Source organism: Mastomys coucha, unplaced genomic scaffold (genome assembly GCF_008632895.1).
Source record: "Mastomys coucha isolate ucsf_1 unplaced genomic scaffold, UCSF_Mcou_1 pScaffold9, whole genome shotgun sequence".
Classification (NCBI taxonomy): domain Eukaryota; kingdom Metazoa; phylum Chordata; class Mammalia; order Rodentia; family Muridae; genus Mastomys; species Mastomys coucha.
In genome coordinates, this window is record NW_022196915.1 from 107,060,046 (window position 1) to 107,074,068 (window position 14,023).

General features: G+C 44.3%; 1 protein-coding gene across 1 annotated transcript in view; it reads left to right on the forward strand.

Annotated features, from left to right (window-relative positions):
• Positions 1-9,274: 9,274 nt before the first annotated feature.
• Tm9sf2 (transmembrane 9 superfamily member 2) overlaps positions 9,275-14,023 on the forward strand; it is a 49,977-nt gene continuing 45,228 nt past the window's right edge. Inside the window, exon 1 of the mRNA XM_031362979.1 lies at positions 9,275-9,744. Within this exon, the coding sequence (XP_031218839.1) occupies positions 9,574-9,744 (171 nt within the window). The 5' untranslated portion in view covers positions 9,275-9,573. The remainder of the gene's footprint in view (positions 9,745-14,023) is intronic.

Genomic DNA, 14,023 nt, shown 5'->3' on the forward strand with positions numbered 1-14,023 from the left:
CCCCCCCCCCCCAACCCCTGAGGTCAGTCTCAGTATCCCAGGCTGGCCTCAAACTCACTATGTAGATGAGGATGACACTGAACTTCTGACCTGCCTGCCTCCACTTCCCAATGCTGTAACTACAGTATGGGCTTATGGAGTACTGAGGATTGAACTCAGGGCTTCCTCAGTGCTAGGCAAACAGTCTTCCTGACAAATGAACCACATGCACAACCCTTAAATTTACTTTGCTGGTATCTTAAAAAAAAAAGGGGGGTTTTATTGGTCTTTTTAAAATTATACACTTTATAATGGCAGTAAAGCTCTATACGAATGCTCACTGAATGCTTTTCCTCCTTTTGCGTTCCATGCAGTTTTTTTCCCTGTAACCCTTGAAGTGGAGCACAGTCCCCATTATCTGAAGCTCGAGGGTCACTGAGATTGCCCCTCTTACCACTGAGTTCAAGTGGTGCCCATAATAGTGGAGTGTGGCTGAAGTGGGTGTGAGGGTCTAAGATCAGCACACTGCCCAAATTGTGCAAGGTCAAAAGTGTCCCTAAAAGTCCTCTAAATCGCATCAAGCTTTCAGCGTGCTGTTCCAGCCAGCCAGTCTATACTTACTGTATTTAGGCACAGTGTCTAAGTCAGTGTCCTATGCTGCAAAGAGGCACTATACTATGACCATGGCAACTCTTATAAAGGACAGCATTTAATTGAGGCTGGCTCACCATCTCAGAGGTTTGGTCCATGTCTTAGTCTGGGTTTCTATTCCTGCACAAAACATCACGACCAAGAAGCAAGTTGGGGAGGAAAGGGTTTATTCAGCTTACACTTCCACATTGCTGTTCACGACCAAAGGAAGTCAGGACTGGAACTCAAGCAGGTCAGGAAGCAGGAGCTGATGCAGAGGCCATGGAGGGATGTTACTTACTGGCTTGCTACCCCTGGCTTGCTTGGCTTGCTTCCTTATAGAACCCAGGACTACCAGCCTAGGGATGGTACCACCCACAAGGGGCCCTCCCACCCTTGATCACTAATTGAGAAAATGCCTTACAGCTGGGTCTCATGGAGGCATTTCCTCAAGGGAGGCTCCTTTCTCTGTGATAACTCCAGCCTGTGCCAAGTGGTCACACAAAACCAGCCAGTACAGCCCATTATCATCATTGCAGGGAACATGGAAGCACCCAGGCAGACATGGTAGCTGAGAGTTTACAACTGGACCAACAGGCAGCAGGGAGAGAGAGAACCACTGAGACTGGATGGGCTCCAGAAGCCCCCAGTCTCACCCGTAGTGACACACTTCTTACAACAAGACTTTGCTTATTCCAAATAGGCCACACCTCCTAACCCCTGTCAAGTAGTGCTACACCCTAATGACCAGCATTCAAATCTATGAGCCTATTCCTCTTCAAACCACCACACACAGTTAATTTAAGAACCTTCTCAAGGGATTAAAAGTCATCCAAACCATCTTTTGTATCAGGAGGCACAAGGACAGGGAAAATAAAAAAAATGTTTCCAATATTTTATGTTGTTTACATAGGTCTTTGCCACTCAGTGAAATTTTAGATTGTAATCTCCTAATGAACAAACGTGCTGTTGTTATCAACCATTGACAATGTAATCTGTGACAAGACTATCCTAGTCTCTTGACGTTTTCTTCTTAGTGGCCATTTGAAAGAGGTTGATTTTTGTGGGAGTCTGTTTTTGTGCAGAGAAACTGTGCTAATTATATGCTATATTAGTAAAATATATTTAGAAGATTCAGTTCCAGGGTGACAGAAGGCCGCAAACAGAATGCTAGTATTACTGCTCACAGCCTCATTTATAAGATGATTCATTTAAAGATCTGTAAAACTACCCCAATGTGAGAGAGAATGTTGGCATTAATTCGGTGTTCTGATAGTTCCAGATGCATCAGGAAAAAGTTGTACAGACAGTTGTTACATGTCTTGAATGCAGCATTAGGCAGGCAGATCCCTGAGTTCTAGGCCAATCTGATCTACAGGACAGCCAAGGCTACACAAAGAAACATGGTCTCAAAAAAACAAAAGGAGTGCTGGAGAGATGGCTCAGCAGTGAAGAGCACTGACTGCTCTTCCAGAGGTCCTGAGTTCAATTCCCAGCAACCACATGGTGGCTCATGACCATCTGTAATGGGATCGATGCCCTCTTCTGGCTTGTCTGAAGACAGCTACAGTGTACTCATATAAATAAAATAAATAAATAAATAAATAAATAATAAATAAATAAAATGTTACGAAACAAAACAAAAGCAAAAAGGGGAAGAAAGGTAAAGGAAAGGACTTTTGAGGTTTTTTTTGGGGGGTTGTTGTTGTTGGTTGGTTGGTTTGGTTTGCACATGTGTGAGGCCTCGAATTCAATCTACTTTGTCCTTCAAAAAATATGAAGAAAAAGGCATCAGTATGTAGTGGTACAACAGGAATGAATATCTGACTAGCATCTGTGCTTCCATGGGTAACATGATCTTGGTGAGGAAGAGGAATGCAGCTAGTGCTGTGAGGAGCTGGACTGGCCAGTAGCCTTGGATTCACTCTCTTCACTACAGTTCCATGGGACATGACCATCAGAAAGTACCATTCTAACTCTCTGTAATAATATCAACAACACCATCCACTGTGAGCTTCTGCTCTGGCAGTCACAGGGGCAGCCTTGTGTTCCTCACTGCTGGGCAAATTCCACCACTCAACCTCAGATTGGAAGAGATTTTTAAAGGGCATGTGGTTTGTCTTGTAAGGAAGTCAGTGGGAAATCCTGTCAGAACTCTTAATTATTGCACCTGCTTCCTGATAGGAGCCAACAGAGAGCAAAACTCTGTTTTTGTATTCTCCCGGAGTATGAAGCTCAGGCTCAAATTCTGAAAGCCATTTCTAATACCCCTTAGAAAGAGTCCCCTGTGGCTCCCATGTAGTGCCTTCTCTCTTTCTGTAAGCTACAATCAATTCTACCATAGGAAGTTCCAGATGGAAAGAGTGCCTTGGTACTGGAGACCTTGAGACCACGTAATGCTCAGAGACTGTGTGTGTGTGTCAAATACTAAAAACAAATTGACTTCTTCTGAGTTTGTTTGGGCTAAAAATAAGAACTGTTAAATAAATACAATGATTGACTGACTACTGACTTGCATTATTTGATTATCTTAGACAGTTTGTAGTAGTTTTTAAAAGGACTGGGACTAAACCTTGTGATTTTATGAGTTGCATAGGCAGGATGCCTAAGAGTTGAAACATACTTATATTATGTAACAAAATCTTAAATTTTGTATCAATATACAAAGATTTGTGCCAGTGAAAACCTTAAACCTATATCATTTACAAAATTCTGTACTAATTTAAGAAAATATAACTTCAGTTCTATATCAGAATATAAAGATCTCTACCAATGTAAGATGTGGCTATAAAGTGCTTTTGTTCAAGAGTAGATTTAATAATCCATCCCTATTTGTCTAACTTCTTATAATATTACTATATCCCCCTTTCCCTTACTTAAGGAAGAAGTATAGAGAAGAAGAAAGAGCAAAGATAGAAATCTCCAAGTCTAAGCTCTCTAGTTTCCTCCCTGTCCAAGACTATAATTATTTGTACATCATTCCTTAAATGGCAACATATCTATAATTTATAAAATGACCAAAACTATCCACCCCAACTTCAGGGACTGGGATGACAGTCTCTTTATAATTGCTTCTTGATGAATATTGATGAGAAATTCCTGTTTGGGGACCCAAAAGGAAACTGGAAAATGGTTACGTGAAAAGAAAGCTAGCTGGCATCACTTGTTGTCCAGTCTCTGTGTTGAGAAAGTTCAGGCCTTAACTGAAGTCCTGATTGGAACAGTTTGAAAGGCTGGATGAACTAAAGTCATCTGGGATCAGCAATCTTTCCTGAAGCTGTTCTGGAAGCAAGTCTCTGGAAACAGCATCAGTTTGAGGTAGGATCGATTAGGGAGCTGGAACAGCAAGTCTCAGTGTTTTAGCATCCCTGAGGGTAAATCCTGTAAGGGCTGCCCTCTTGGTATTTCATTCTGTAATATATAAACCTTACAACCAATATTTAGTTCTATCAATACATTTGTATGAATGTGTAGGGTGCAAAGATCAGTCAAGGATGATTTTTTTGTTTGTTTGTTTGTTTTGAACAGATGAAAGACAACTGTCTTTTTTTTCTTTTAGGTAGTTTGATCATATAATCAAACTGAAATATAATTTTTCTAGGTTATGCTGACCAAATAATCCTGATCTATAAGCCACTAAATTGCTTTTCTATTGCTGGGAAGAGATACCATAACCAAGAAAACTTAAAAAAGAAAGTGTTTAATTTGGGGCTCATGGTTTCAGAGTTAGTTCATGGCCATCATGGCAGGGAGCATGATGCAGGCAGACATGGCACTGGAACAGCAGCTGAGAGCTTATATCCTTATGAACGATTAGGAGGTAGAGAAAGGAAGAGCTAACTGGGAAGGGCTGGCTTTTGAAACCTCAAAGCCCACCCTCAGCAACTTATCTCCTCCAGCAAGGCCATACCTCCTAATTCTTCCCAAACAGTTCTACTAACTGGGACCAAGTATTTAAATATATGAGCCTATGAGGGCCATTCTCATTCAAATGGCCACAAAGTCCATTTGGGGACTGCTGTGGTTTAGATTTAAAGCATCTTAAAGGTTGGTGTGTTGGAGACTCAATGAGTCCAATCGTTGAGAGGTAGGTAATTGGACAATAAGAGCTCTCCAGTGTAAATGTAATTCCTGAGGGCTTTTCTTTGCCCCTTTTGCTCCCAAGTAATGATGGAGTTTCCATGCCTGCTCTAGCCTGGTTTTGCTCCCAAATAAACAACTTGGGGACCTAATAAATGTATTAACAAGCTTTAGGCACTGTGCTAGGCATATATTTGTCTATTCTAACCCTCTGTGACTGCCTATGTTCCAGCCATGTGGTCTTTTACCTGCAATCTGAATCGTGCCCTGGTTCACAAAAGCTATTCAATGTGTGTCCCCCAACACTGAACTGATCTAGGGTGATGGGTGAGTAATTTGACAGCATCATTGGGATGCAGAGGAACCCTTTGGAGGTGGAGCCTATTTAGAGGAAGTAGATCACAGTGTTTCTAGGAGTCTTATCTTTTCCTGATGTCCCTCTTCTGTTTCCTGCTCTCCTCCCCCACCCCTTTTCCTCCCTCCCTCCTTCCTTGCTACCATGAGGTGAGCAACTCTGTTTCACCATCCCTCTGCCATACCAAAACCAATGGAGCCAGCTGATCATGGATTGAAATCTCTGCAAGCATAAACCAGAACAAACCTGTCCTGCACTAAACTGCTTTCCCCAGGAATCTTGTCACAGCAATGGAAAAAAATGCTAACACTAGGACCATCTTTATCTTTTTTGTTTTGCTTTGAGACATGGTCTAGCTAGATATGTATTAGACCAAGCTGGCCTAAACTCAGAGGTCTGCTGCCTCTGCTTCCCATGTGCTGGAATTAAAGGTGTGTGTCATCACACCTACCCCATTCTTTATCTTAAAACTCAAGACTTCATAACTTGACTCTGGCCTCTTTGGGCAGTGTTTATAGCTTATTTGTTCAAGGCCAATGTTACGTCCAAATTATACTATAGAGGATAGATTTTTCTCCTCTTTACCCTTTCTATATTTGGGGTCTATAATCAATCAACAATTACTAATTAACAAACTGACAGGAAAATATATTTATTCATGATTTTATATGCATAGGGCTTCACAGAAAGAAATGAAAACCAAAAGAAGCCATTGTTCTTTCAGAAATATTTCCTGTTTTAACAGGCAGCCACACATCATATAGAAGTGACTACTTCAAACAGGTTTTGATCCACAGGCAGTACACTGGGGCAGCAATGAGGAAATGTGTGGTAGATTAGATTGCTACAGTTTATCATAAAATTTGGTGGGGTGGGTGCTTCTGATTCTATTGGCCAAATAATCACGGACCTAACACATGCTAGGCTAGCACTATACCACTAAGCCCCCTCCTTTTCTTTTTTCTTTTTTCTTTTTTTTAACTTCTTGAAACACAGTTTCATTAAGTTTCCCAAGCTGTTCTCAAACTCAGGGATCTGCATCTCAGGCAGGTCTTGAACTTGTGATCCTTGTCTCAACCTCCCAAGTGGATGGGGTTGCAGGCCTAGTCCAGCAGGCTCTACCCCTACTTCTATAAAGGCAAATCTCTATTCTACTTAGACAAAAAAGAGGACGATCTTGTGCACACTAGTTTTCTGCTGCCTTTAACCCAGAATTGTCTCTTATGCCCAAATGGAATATTTTGGGTGTGATATTCTGACCTGTCATTGATGACATACTCTGTCAGGAAATGAAGATTTGGATTTTTTTTCCCTTCTAGAAAAATCTTACTCTTTCATTTATAGGCATATAGCTAGTTAAAATACAATACACACTCTTTTCAAGTATAAGGCACTTTCCAATCATTTAGCCTCCACCCATGTGCAGGATGGTCAAGTAATATACATGTATTTCCTGTGTAATATCTGATTGAGCATCTGAAATTAAAACATTTATGGGTACTTGTATATTTGTTAAATCTGGCCATCTCATTCATACAATGTGAGAAATTCGAAAAAACGGACATCTAAATTATTTCAGCAGAAAAGAGTGGGGGGAAAAGAATTCTGAGTTTTAACTGTGGCAAGCCATACATAATAAAATGTATCATCTTAGCCATTTTGAGTATAAAGGTCAAAGTATATTGAATTGTTTAGCCATTGCTCATCCCTCTCAGACCTTTTTTCATCATCTATACCAATTATTAATAAAAAAACCAAAAACCAAACCAAAAATTCCCTTCTCTTTCCTCAGCTTCTCCGAACTGTCAAATGCAGTGTGCAACATAGGAAAAAAAAATCACATTTCTCAGGTTTTGTTCCATCCAGAGTTATCAGTGGTCTGAAGAAAGTTGCGTCACCGTATGTGTGAGAATGCAGAGGAAATTTCCCTTTACCTAGTTGGGAAGCGTCTCTGGATGCATTTCTCCTTAACAGCGCTCACCAACCAGGAGCTCTAGGTACCCAACCCTGGATCTCTCCGCCCCGCCCCGCCCCGCCCCCAGGTAACCTAGGGAACCACAGGTGAGGCGTTACTCGGAAGAGGCCGGATCCGGAAGTAGAGGTCGCCCCGCCCACCAGCCGAGAAGCGGCCAGACTTGGGTGACGTGTCGTTGTAGGAGTTGGCTTACCCGCCCTGCGTACTCCCCGTCCGAGCTCTGAGCGACTGGGCCGTCTGGAATCCCGTTGTCGTTTTCATTCTCAAGGACTCCAGTTGTCCGGGTTTTTTATTTGCTTTACCCAGAGTGTTGAGGCTGGCGGGTTGGAGGCACGAAGCGCCAGGTCGCCGTGGGTTCTTTACTGAGGATCCCTGGCCATCCTGGGGAGCGATTCTAGGTCCTAAGTTTGTGGTGGTCTGTGAAGGCGGGCGGCCTAATGCAGCTTCCGGAAACCCTCAGGCGTTAGCGCCGAAGTCTGCGATCCTAAATTCAGGTCCAGAAACTGTGTCCTCCGGCAACCAGGGCTGAATGAACACTTTGTAGTTTGTTTCGCCTTCGGCTCTCCGGGCCCGGCTATAGAGTTGGAAGATGCAGAGACCAGGCCCCTGCAGCCGTGGGAAGTAAGACAGCGAACAATAAACACGGTCGTTTCCGAAATCGGGGACGCCTACGTTCTACATTATCCCTCTTAGCACAGTAGCTGAGGGGACCAAGAGTGGCCTAGCGTGGTAGTTAGGAGCTTAGAGACCACCAAAAGGACTCAGTGGCACAACGAGCAGCGTGCCAGCAGCACGTGTGGACAGCGAGGTTTGAGGCGAAGGTGTTATCAGAGGTAGAAAAAGATAGTAATGACAAAGTTGGGGCGGGAGCTGCGGTAGTGAAGGACAAGTTTGGTACTATCAGAAAAATAGGTAAGGAGGGCAAGTTAATCCTCCCTTTTTCCATTTGGAGACAACAGCTGCTTCCTGTTTCGACAAAGGGAGTTGTTAGGACTTCGCCCAAAGTTCAGTGTGTGGATGTATTTGAGAGGGTGTGTGCGGACACTGCTCCTTTTGTTGTAAAAGTGGTCAGCACCGCCTGGGACAACTACTATATCATTTTATATGTGTGTGTGTGTGTGTGTGTGTGTGTATTGTTGTTGTTTTTCAAGACAGGGTTTCTCTGTGTAGCCCTGGCTGTCCTGGAACTCACTCTGTAGACCAGGCTGGCCGCGAACTCAGAAACCCACCTGCCTCTGCCTCCTAAGTGCTGGGATTAAAGGCGTATGCCACTACTGCCCGGCCTGTTTTTGTTTTGTTTTGTTTTAATTTAATCTTTACCACTCTTGGAGGGTGAGCATCCTTTTGTTGTCTTCCTACTTTCATTTCTCCTGTGATGGACCCATGCCCAGGGACACAAAGCTAGATCACAGTGTTCCAAAGCCATCAAATTACCTTTGATGTTAGCCTTTTTTGGTTATGTCAGTAGCCCTTTCTGTAGGTGCTAAAGTTTGAATAAACTTTGGGGGGAATATATGAACACCCAGAATTTTAATACCATGAGACTACAAACTTTTTTGAATTTACCTATTTTCTGAACTTGCCTTTTCTTGAATTTGGGGGTCACAGCCATCCAGGACTCTTAGTGTTTGTTTTATATTCTAAGACGATGCACTCTGGAGAAGAATTCGGTTGAAGTCCAAAACTACATGGGCTTTTTATGCTAAACTTATTTTTTCCTCCTTGAGCTTGAATGTTTGCGCACTAACGGATACAGACATAACCATTTCCCATCAAAAATGGGAAAAGCTATGCAACTTGTCGAAGAGTGATTCTAGCCTTCCTTGACATAACCGCTTTACTTAAGCCCGGTATCTTCATTGCAACATGCCAATGCTACTTTGTATTCACTACCTGCTCCCACTTAATCTCATTTCGGCTTTCTGAAAGATATATTTATTATGTGCACACTTGTCCCACACAAGAATGTCCCAACATTCCTGATGCTTAGGAATTATTCTTGCAAATGACCTCTAAGAGCTGTTTAAAGATTTACGAGTCGTTCTTTCCATTTGTTCCCTTACTCTGGCTCCAACTAGGTAACCCCTGAGCTCTGCCTCATCGACCAACTCAGTCTCCATCAGCAAAGTACTTGCTTGGTTCGTCAGTCCTGAGTTGACTGGCGTGTGTGAGGTTACAGAGGGCAGAAAAGAGGTGCGCCCGAGAAGCGCCACGGTGGAACCTGGAACCCGACTGTAGGTGCGGGAAGCGCGCAGGCGGAAGTCACCCAGCCCGAGAGCTGAAAACCCAGAACGCGGATCTCCTTTCCGCCCCGCCCGGAAACAGCCCGCTGCGCTTGCGGCGCCCGCACTGAGCATGTGCAAGCCGTGCCGCGCATGCTCCGTGAAGGCCCGCTTCGGTTTCTGTCGCGGGGCCCGCGGTGTCTCCTAGCGCAACCGGAACTAGCCGTTGCGGGCGGGCCTTCTCTGCGCTCGGGCCTTGAGGTGATCTCCGAGCCCCCCCACCTTCCTCGTCGTCCCCTCGGCTCGGCCGCCCGCCTTTCACAGCCGCCGGCATGAGCTCCAGGCCGCCCGCGTCGCCGCCAGCGCGAGCCTCGCGGTTGTTGCTACTGTCGCTGCTCCTGCTAGGGACGGTCCCAGGCCCGCGCCCGGGCAGCGCCTTCTACCTGCCCGGCCTGGCGCCGGTCAACTTCTGCACCGAAGAGAAGAAGAGCAACGAGTGCAAGGTGGGAGAGGCCTGTCGGGCTGCCCGCGACGGCAGCGGGCTCTAGGAGCGGGAGGGGGCGTAGCTGTGGGTGGGGTCGCTTTCCCGAACCGTGGCGGGCGGGGGACCTGCGGCCACCGGGCTCTCAGCGCTCTGCCTGTCCCTGCGGGCTAGCAGCTGCAGCTCGATGCGCCCTGCCTGGACCCCAGCGGCTTGCGGAGCGCTCTTGGACTGGCCTGCACGCAGGAACCGTGTGACCCGCTGCCCATACGGGGCGCTCCCAACCCAGGGACAACTTCTAGTAACTTAAATTTTATAGCTCCCTGTTTCATTGCTCTTTACTGGAACTCCTGGTTACTAAGGCTTATTCTCTCTAGGACTTTGATAGCGAACTTCAAGAATACCAGTTGATTACTTAACCTGTGGATTGTGACACATTCTAACCCTCATTAAAAACTGCGTTAATAAAGACTAGTTGTAGATACACTTAATCCCTGGCCTTTAAATGTTTTTGTTCTTGTTGTTTTTTGCTATAAAAATTTTAAGAGACCCCCCCCAATGAGTTTCTCCTCGATGACTTTAAACACTTAAAAAGCAGCATACAGCGGGAGAAAGAACCGATCTTGGAAATGTTGGTTTCTTAGGATAACCGCCCACACGTTTTTCAGTTTACCAGCTGATAGCAGCTTTTAGGTTATAAGGTGTAGAGCATCACAATACACCATTATTTGTTAAAGTTACTAAAACTTAACCATTTGTAGGATCGAGGGTCTCTCTGAAACCGTTAATTTTAACACTTCAAATAATAGTTAAGAAAACGTTTACACTGTGTAAAATAGGCTTATTTACTAAAATTTTAGGCTGGTGTTTATTTTATGACTCTCAGCTGTACCGCAGTTGTGAATTTTGAGGTTGTTTTAGAGTATTAGGGAGGCTATTAAAGTTTTCATGGCGTTTTGCAGCTTCTCTTTAGGTTTGTAGGCTATCCTGTGTGGCGGTAACATGGTCACTATCGTTTTAAAAAGAAACAAACGTGTATCTATAACATGTTATGTTACAGTGTTCAATAATACCTACCAAACCGCCCATTAACTGTGGTACCCGGAAGAGCTGGAACTTCTGCCTCCTTTTGGAGAGCTCAGACCTAAAGTGAGATCCCACGGGCACACTGGATTTTTCTGTTAAATATTTCAGTAGCCAACCTTTGTAAACGAGTACTTGGTCTTTAAATGAACAGTGAATGTGTGTTGTATTCAGAGTTTCTTAGAGAAATACATTCCTGCCTCCTCTGTCAGCCACTGGAGAACAGAAGGTTATTAATAAAATCTGATGTTATGGAAAGATATGGTCCACATACCTAGAAATCATAGATGAGGAAACATTTGTGAATTAGAGTCTTGTGGGGAAGCAGCAGAGAAGTGACATTGGACACAGACTTTAGAGATGAGTGGATTTGTAGGTGGTTTGTCTTGTCTCACAGGTCTTTAAGTGTCTTTTTGAAGTTTCTGGTCCTTTGAGGTTTTTAACTTGGGTAGGTGAAATGGGCAAGACAGATCATATTTGAATGTTGGAATTTTGTCTTTGTTCTCAGCTACTCCATTAGCCAGTAGGAAGGGGGTCTTGTTTCTAGGCTCTCCTCTAATTTAACTAGCTGTTATGGAGACAAAACATCTTCCCCTTTCTCTCAGGAGGAAGGTATTCTGCTTAGTAAACAGTTTAAGTTTTTATTACTTCAGTCTGGATGGTAATTGTTTTCAAACACACCTTCCCTCTTTTCCAAACAGAAATTTACCTCACAGTTTAGGAGGCTGAGAAATCAAAGTTTTAGGTGCCCACAGACAGATTCAGGGTCTGGTGAGGAGGATTCATTTCCTTCCTCCTCCATATGTATGTATGTCTTCACTTGGTGGAAGGGTCGAGAGATCTTCTTTAGCCTATTTTTTTGAGAATACTAAACCATTCATGAGAACGCTGCACCCAGGACTTGGTCATCCCTAAAAGGCTTTCCTTCGTAGACCCATGGCCTAGGGGTCTACTTTTTCAGTACAGGAACGGGACAGGAGAACATAAGACATGCCACTCTGTTTCCTAAGGGGCAGAAGCGAGCAGAGAGGTCCTTGATGCTGTTGATAGGACTGCTGTTTCTTCCCCACCTCTGTAGCACAGGGATGGCTTGCTTATGTATTCCCCTTGAAAGAGATTTTGGATTTCTTAGAGGAAACACTGTCTTGTTCTGGTTGAGTGCAGAATATGAAGCAGGTGTAGCTCAGTGTAATATATGCAGTGCCACATAGTCTTAACTTTTACGGTTAAATCCTCATCCTACATTAATTCAGTATGGATTGACTGATGATTTCACTATTTTGTTTCCTTAAAATTGTTGTATAAGCCTTTGGTGTCTGGGCACACCTTTAATCCCAGCACTCAGAGACAGAGACAGGTTCATCTCTTTTGTTGTGACCAGCCTGGTCTACATAATGAGCTCTAGGACAGGGCTATGTGGAGAAAGACCTTGTCTCAAAAACAGTAACCACAACCATAACGGCAGAGTTTTATGTTTAATTTCCTAACAGAGAAATGTGAGTTCATTGAACCTAATATCGTTGAGATGGGGGTCTTAGGGGGTCTTAAACTCAAGTACAAAATAGTTTGCTTTACAGGACTGTTGCAATTACAGGAGTTTGCTGCTACTAGGTCCAGCTGAAGTACATTTAGGAACTATATGATAACACCTGACTGATATCCTTTTACTTTTTGCAGTGTTAGAGATTGAACCCAGGAATTTGGATATGCTGGGCGCATATCCAAATCTACCAATGAGCTATAGCCCCATTCCTGAAAACATTTTTATGCACAACTTTGAGTGCTGTGAAGGTGTCTGGTTTTCTTCCCGCTTCTGTGTGTTATTTTGTTAGTTTTAAAGACCATAACAATAACAATAAAGGGCGACTGTTCCTGCAGCAGCTGCTGCTTTTAGCTTCTAGGGGTATGTGACTGCATGAATAGAGTGAATCCCTGATCAGAGTGTGTAGTTCTGCACAGCTAGTATAGCCGTTTAGTATAAAAGTTTTGACTCCTTCAGTTAGCTGCCGCATGCTGGTTGGTTTTGGACTGAGTGGCCTTGTAGTGCTAAATGATTAAGAATGATGACAGTTCACCTTCATGCTTTTAACTGTTAAGTATTTGGCTCCTCAATGTCAGTTCAGACCTAAGAACTAAAATAGCACAAGCTTTCAGAACATTGGATACTTTTCTACTGCATAATATAGAGATCATATTCTTTTTAAAAACTTATTATTTACTTTACATCCCAGTATCGGCCCCTCCTCCTTCCAGATCTTCCCTCATGCAGATTCTCCCTCCATTCCTCCCTTCCTTTCTCTTTTGAGAAGGGGGAGCCCCCTCTGGGTGTCTCCACTTCCCAGAACCCCCAACACATCCAGTCACTGAAGGACTAGGTGCAGCCTCTCCCACTGAGGCCAGACATTGTGGTCTAGTTAGGGGAGTGGGATCCACTTGTGGGCAGACAGGAGATTCAGGGGCAGCCCCCACTCCAGTTGTTGGGGTACCTGCATGAAGACCAAGCTGCACATCTGCTACGTATGTGCAGGAGGCCTAGTTTTAGCCGGTGCTTGCTCTTTGGTTAGTGGTTCAATCTCTGGGAGCCCCCAAGGGTCCAGGTTAGTTGACTCTGTTAGTCTTCCTGCGGAGTCCCTGTCCTCTTCTAGCAGTGGGTGGATATGGATCCTGGAATGGTGACTTTCTGTGGCCAAGCAGGACTCCCAATGGTGGGATAAGGACAGCAACCCACCCACAAAACCTTGTCCCTAAAAGTGTGTTCTGCTTACAAGGTGCACAGGACAAAGATACAGACAGGGCATGGCCAGCCAGTGACTGGCACAAACTGAGACCCATCCCTTGGATAGGAACCAATCCTTGACACTATTAATGATACTTGTTATGCTTGCATAACTGTCCTCTGAGAGGCTCCACCCAGCAGCCAGTGGAAAGAGATGCAGAGACCACAGCCAACATTAGATGGAGCTGGAGAAGCCTCTCCATGGAAGAGTTGGGTGAAAGATTGAGAGATCATACTCTTAGGGGAAAGAGTAAGATTTTCTTTCCTGGGGCTGGCAGGATGGTTCAATGGGTAAAGATACTTGCCACCAGCTGGACTTGGTGGTGCACACGATTAATCTCAGTGCTTGGATGGCAGAGACAGGCAGATCTCTGAATTTGAGGCCAGTGTCGTCTGCAGAGTGAGCTCCAGGTCTACTTAGAGAGGCCCTGTCTCAAAAAAA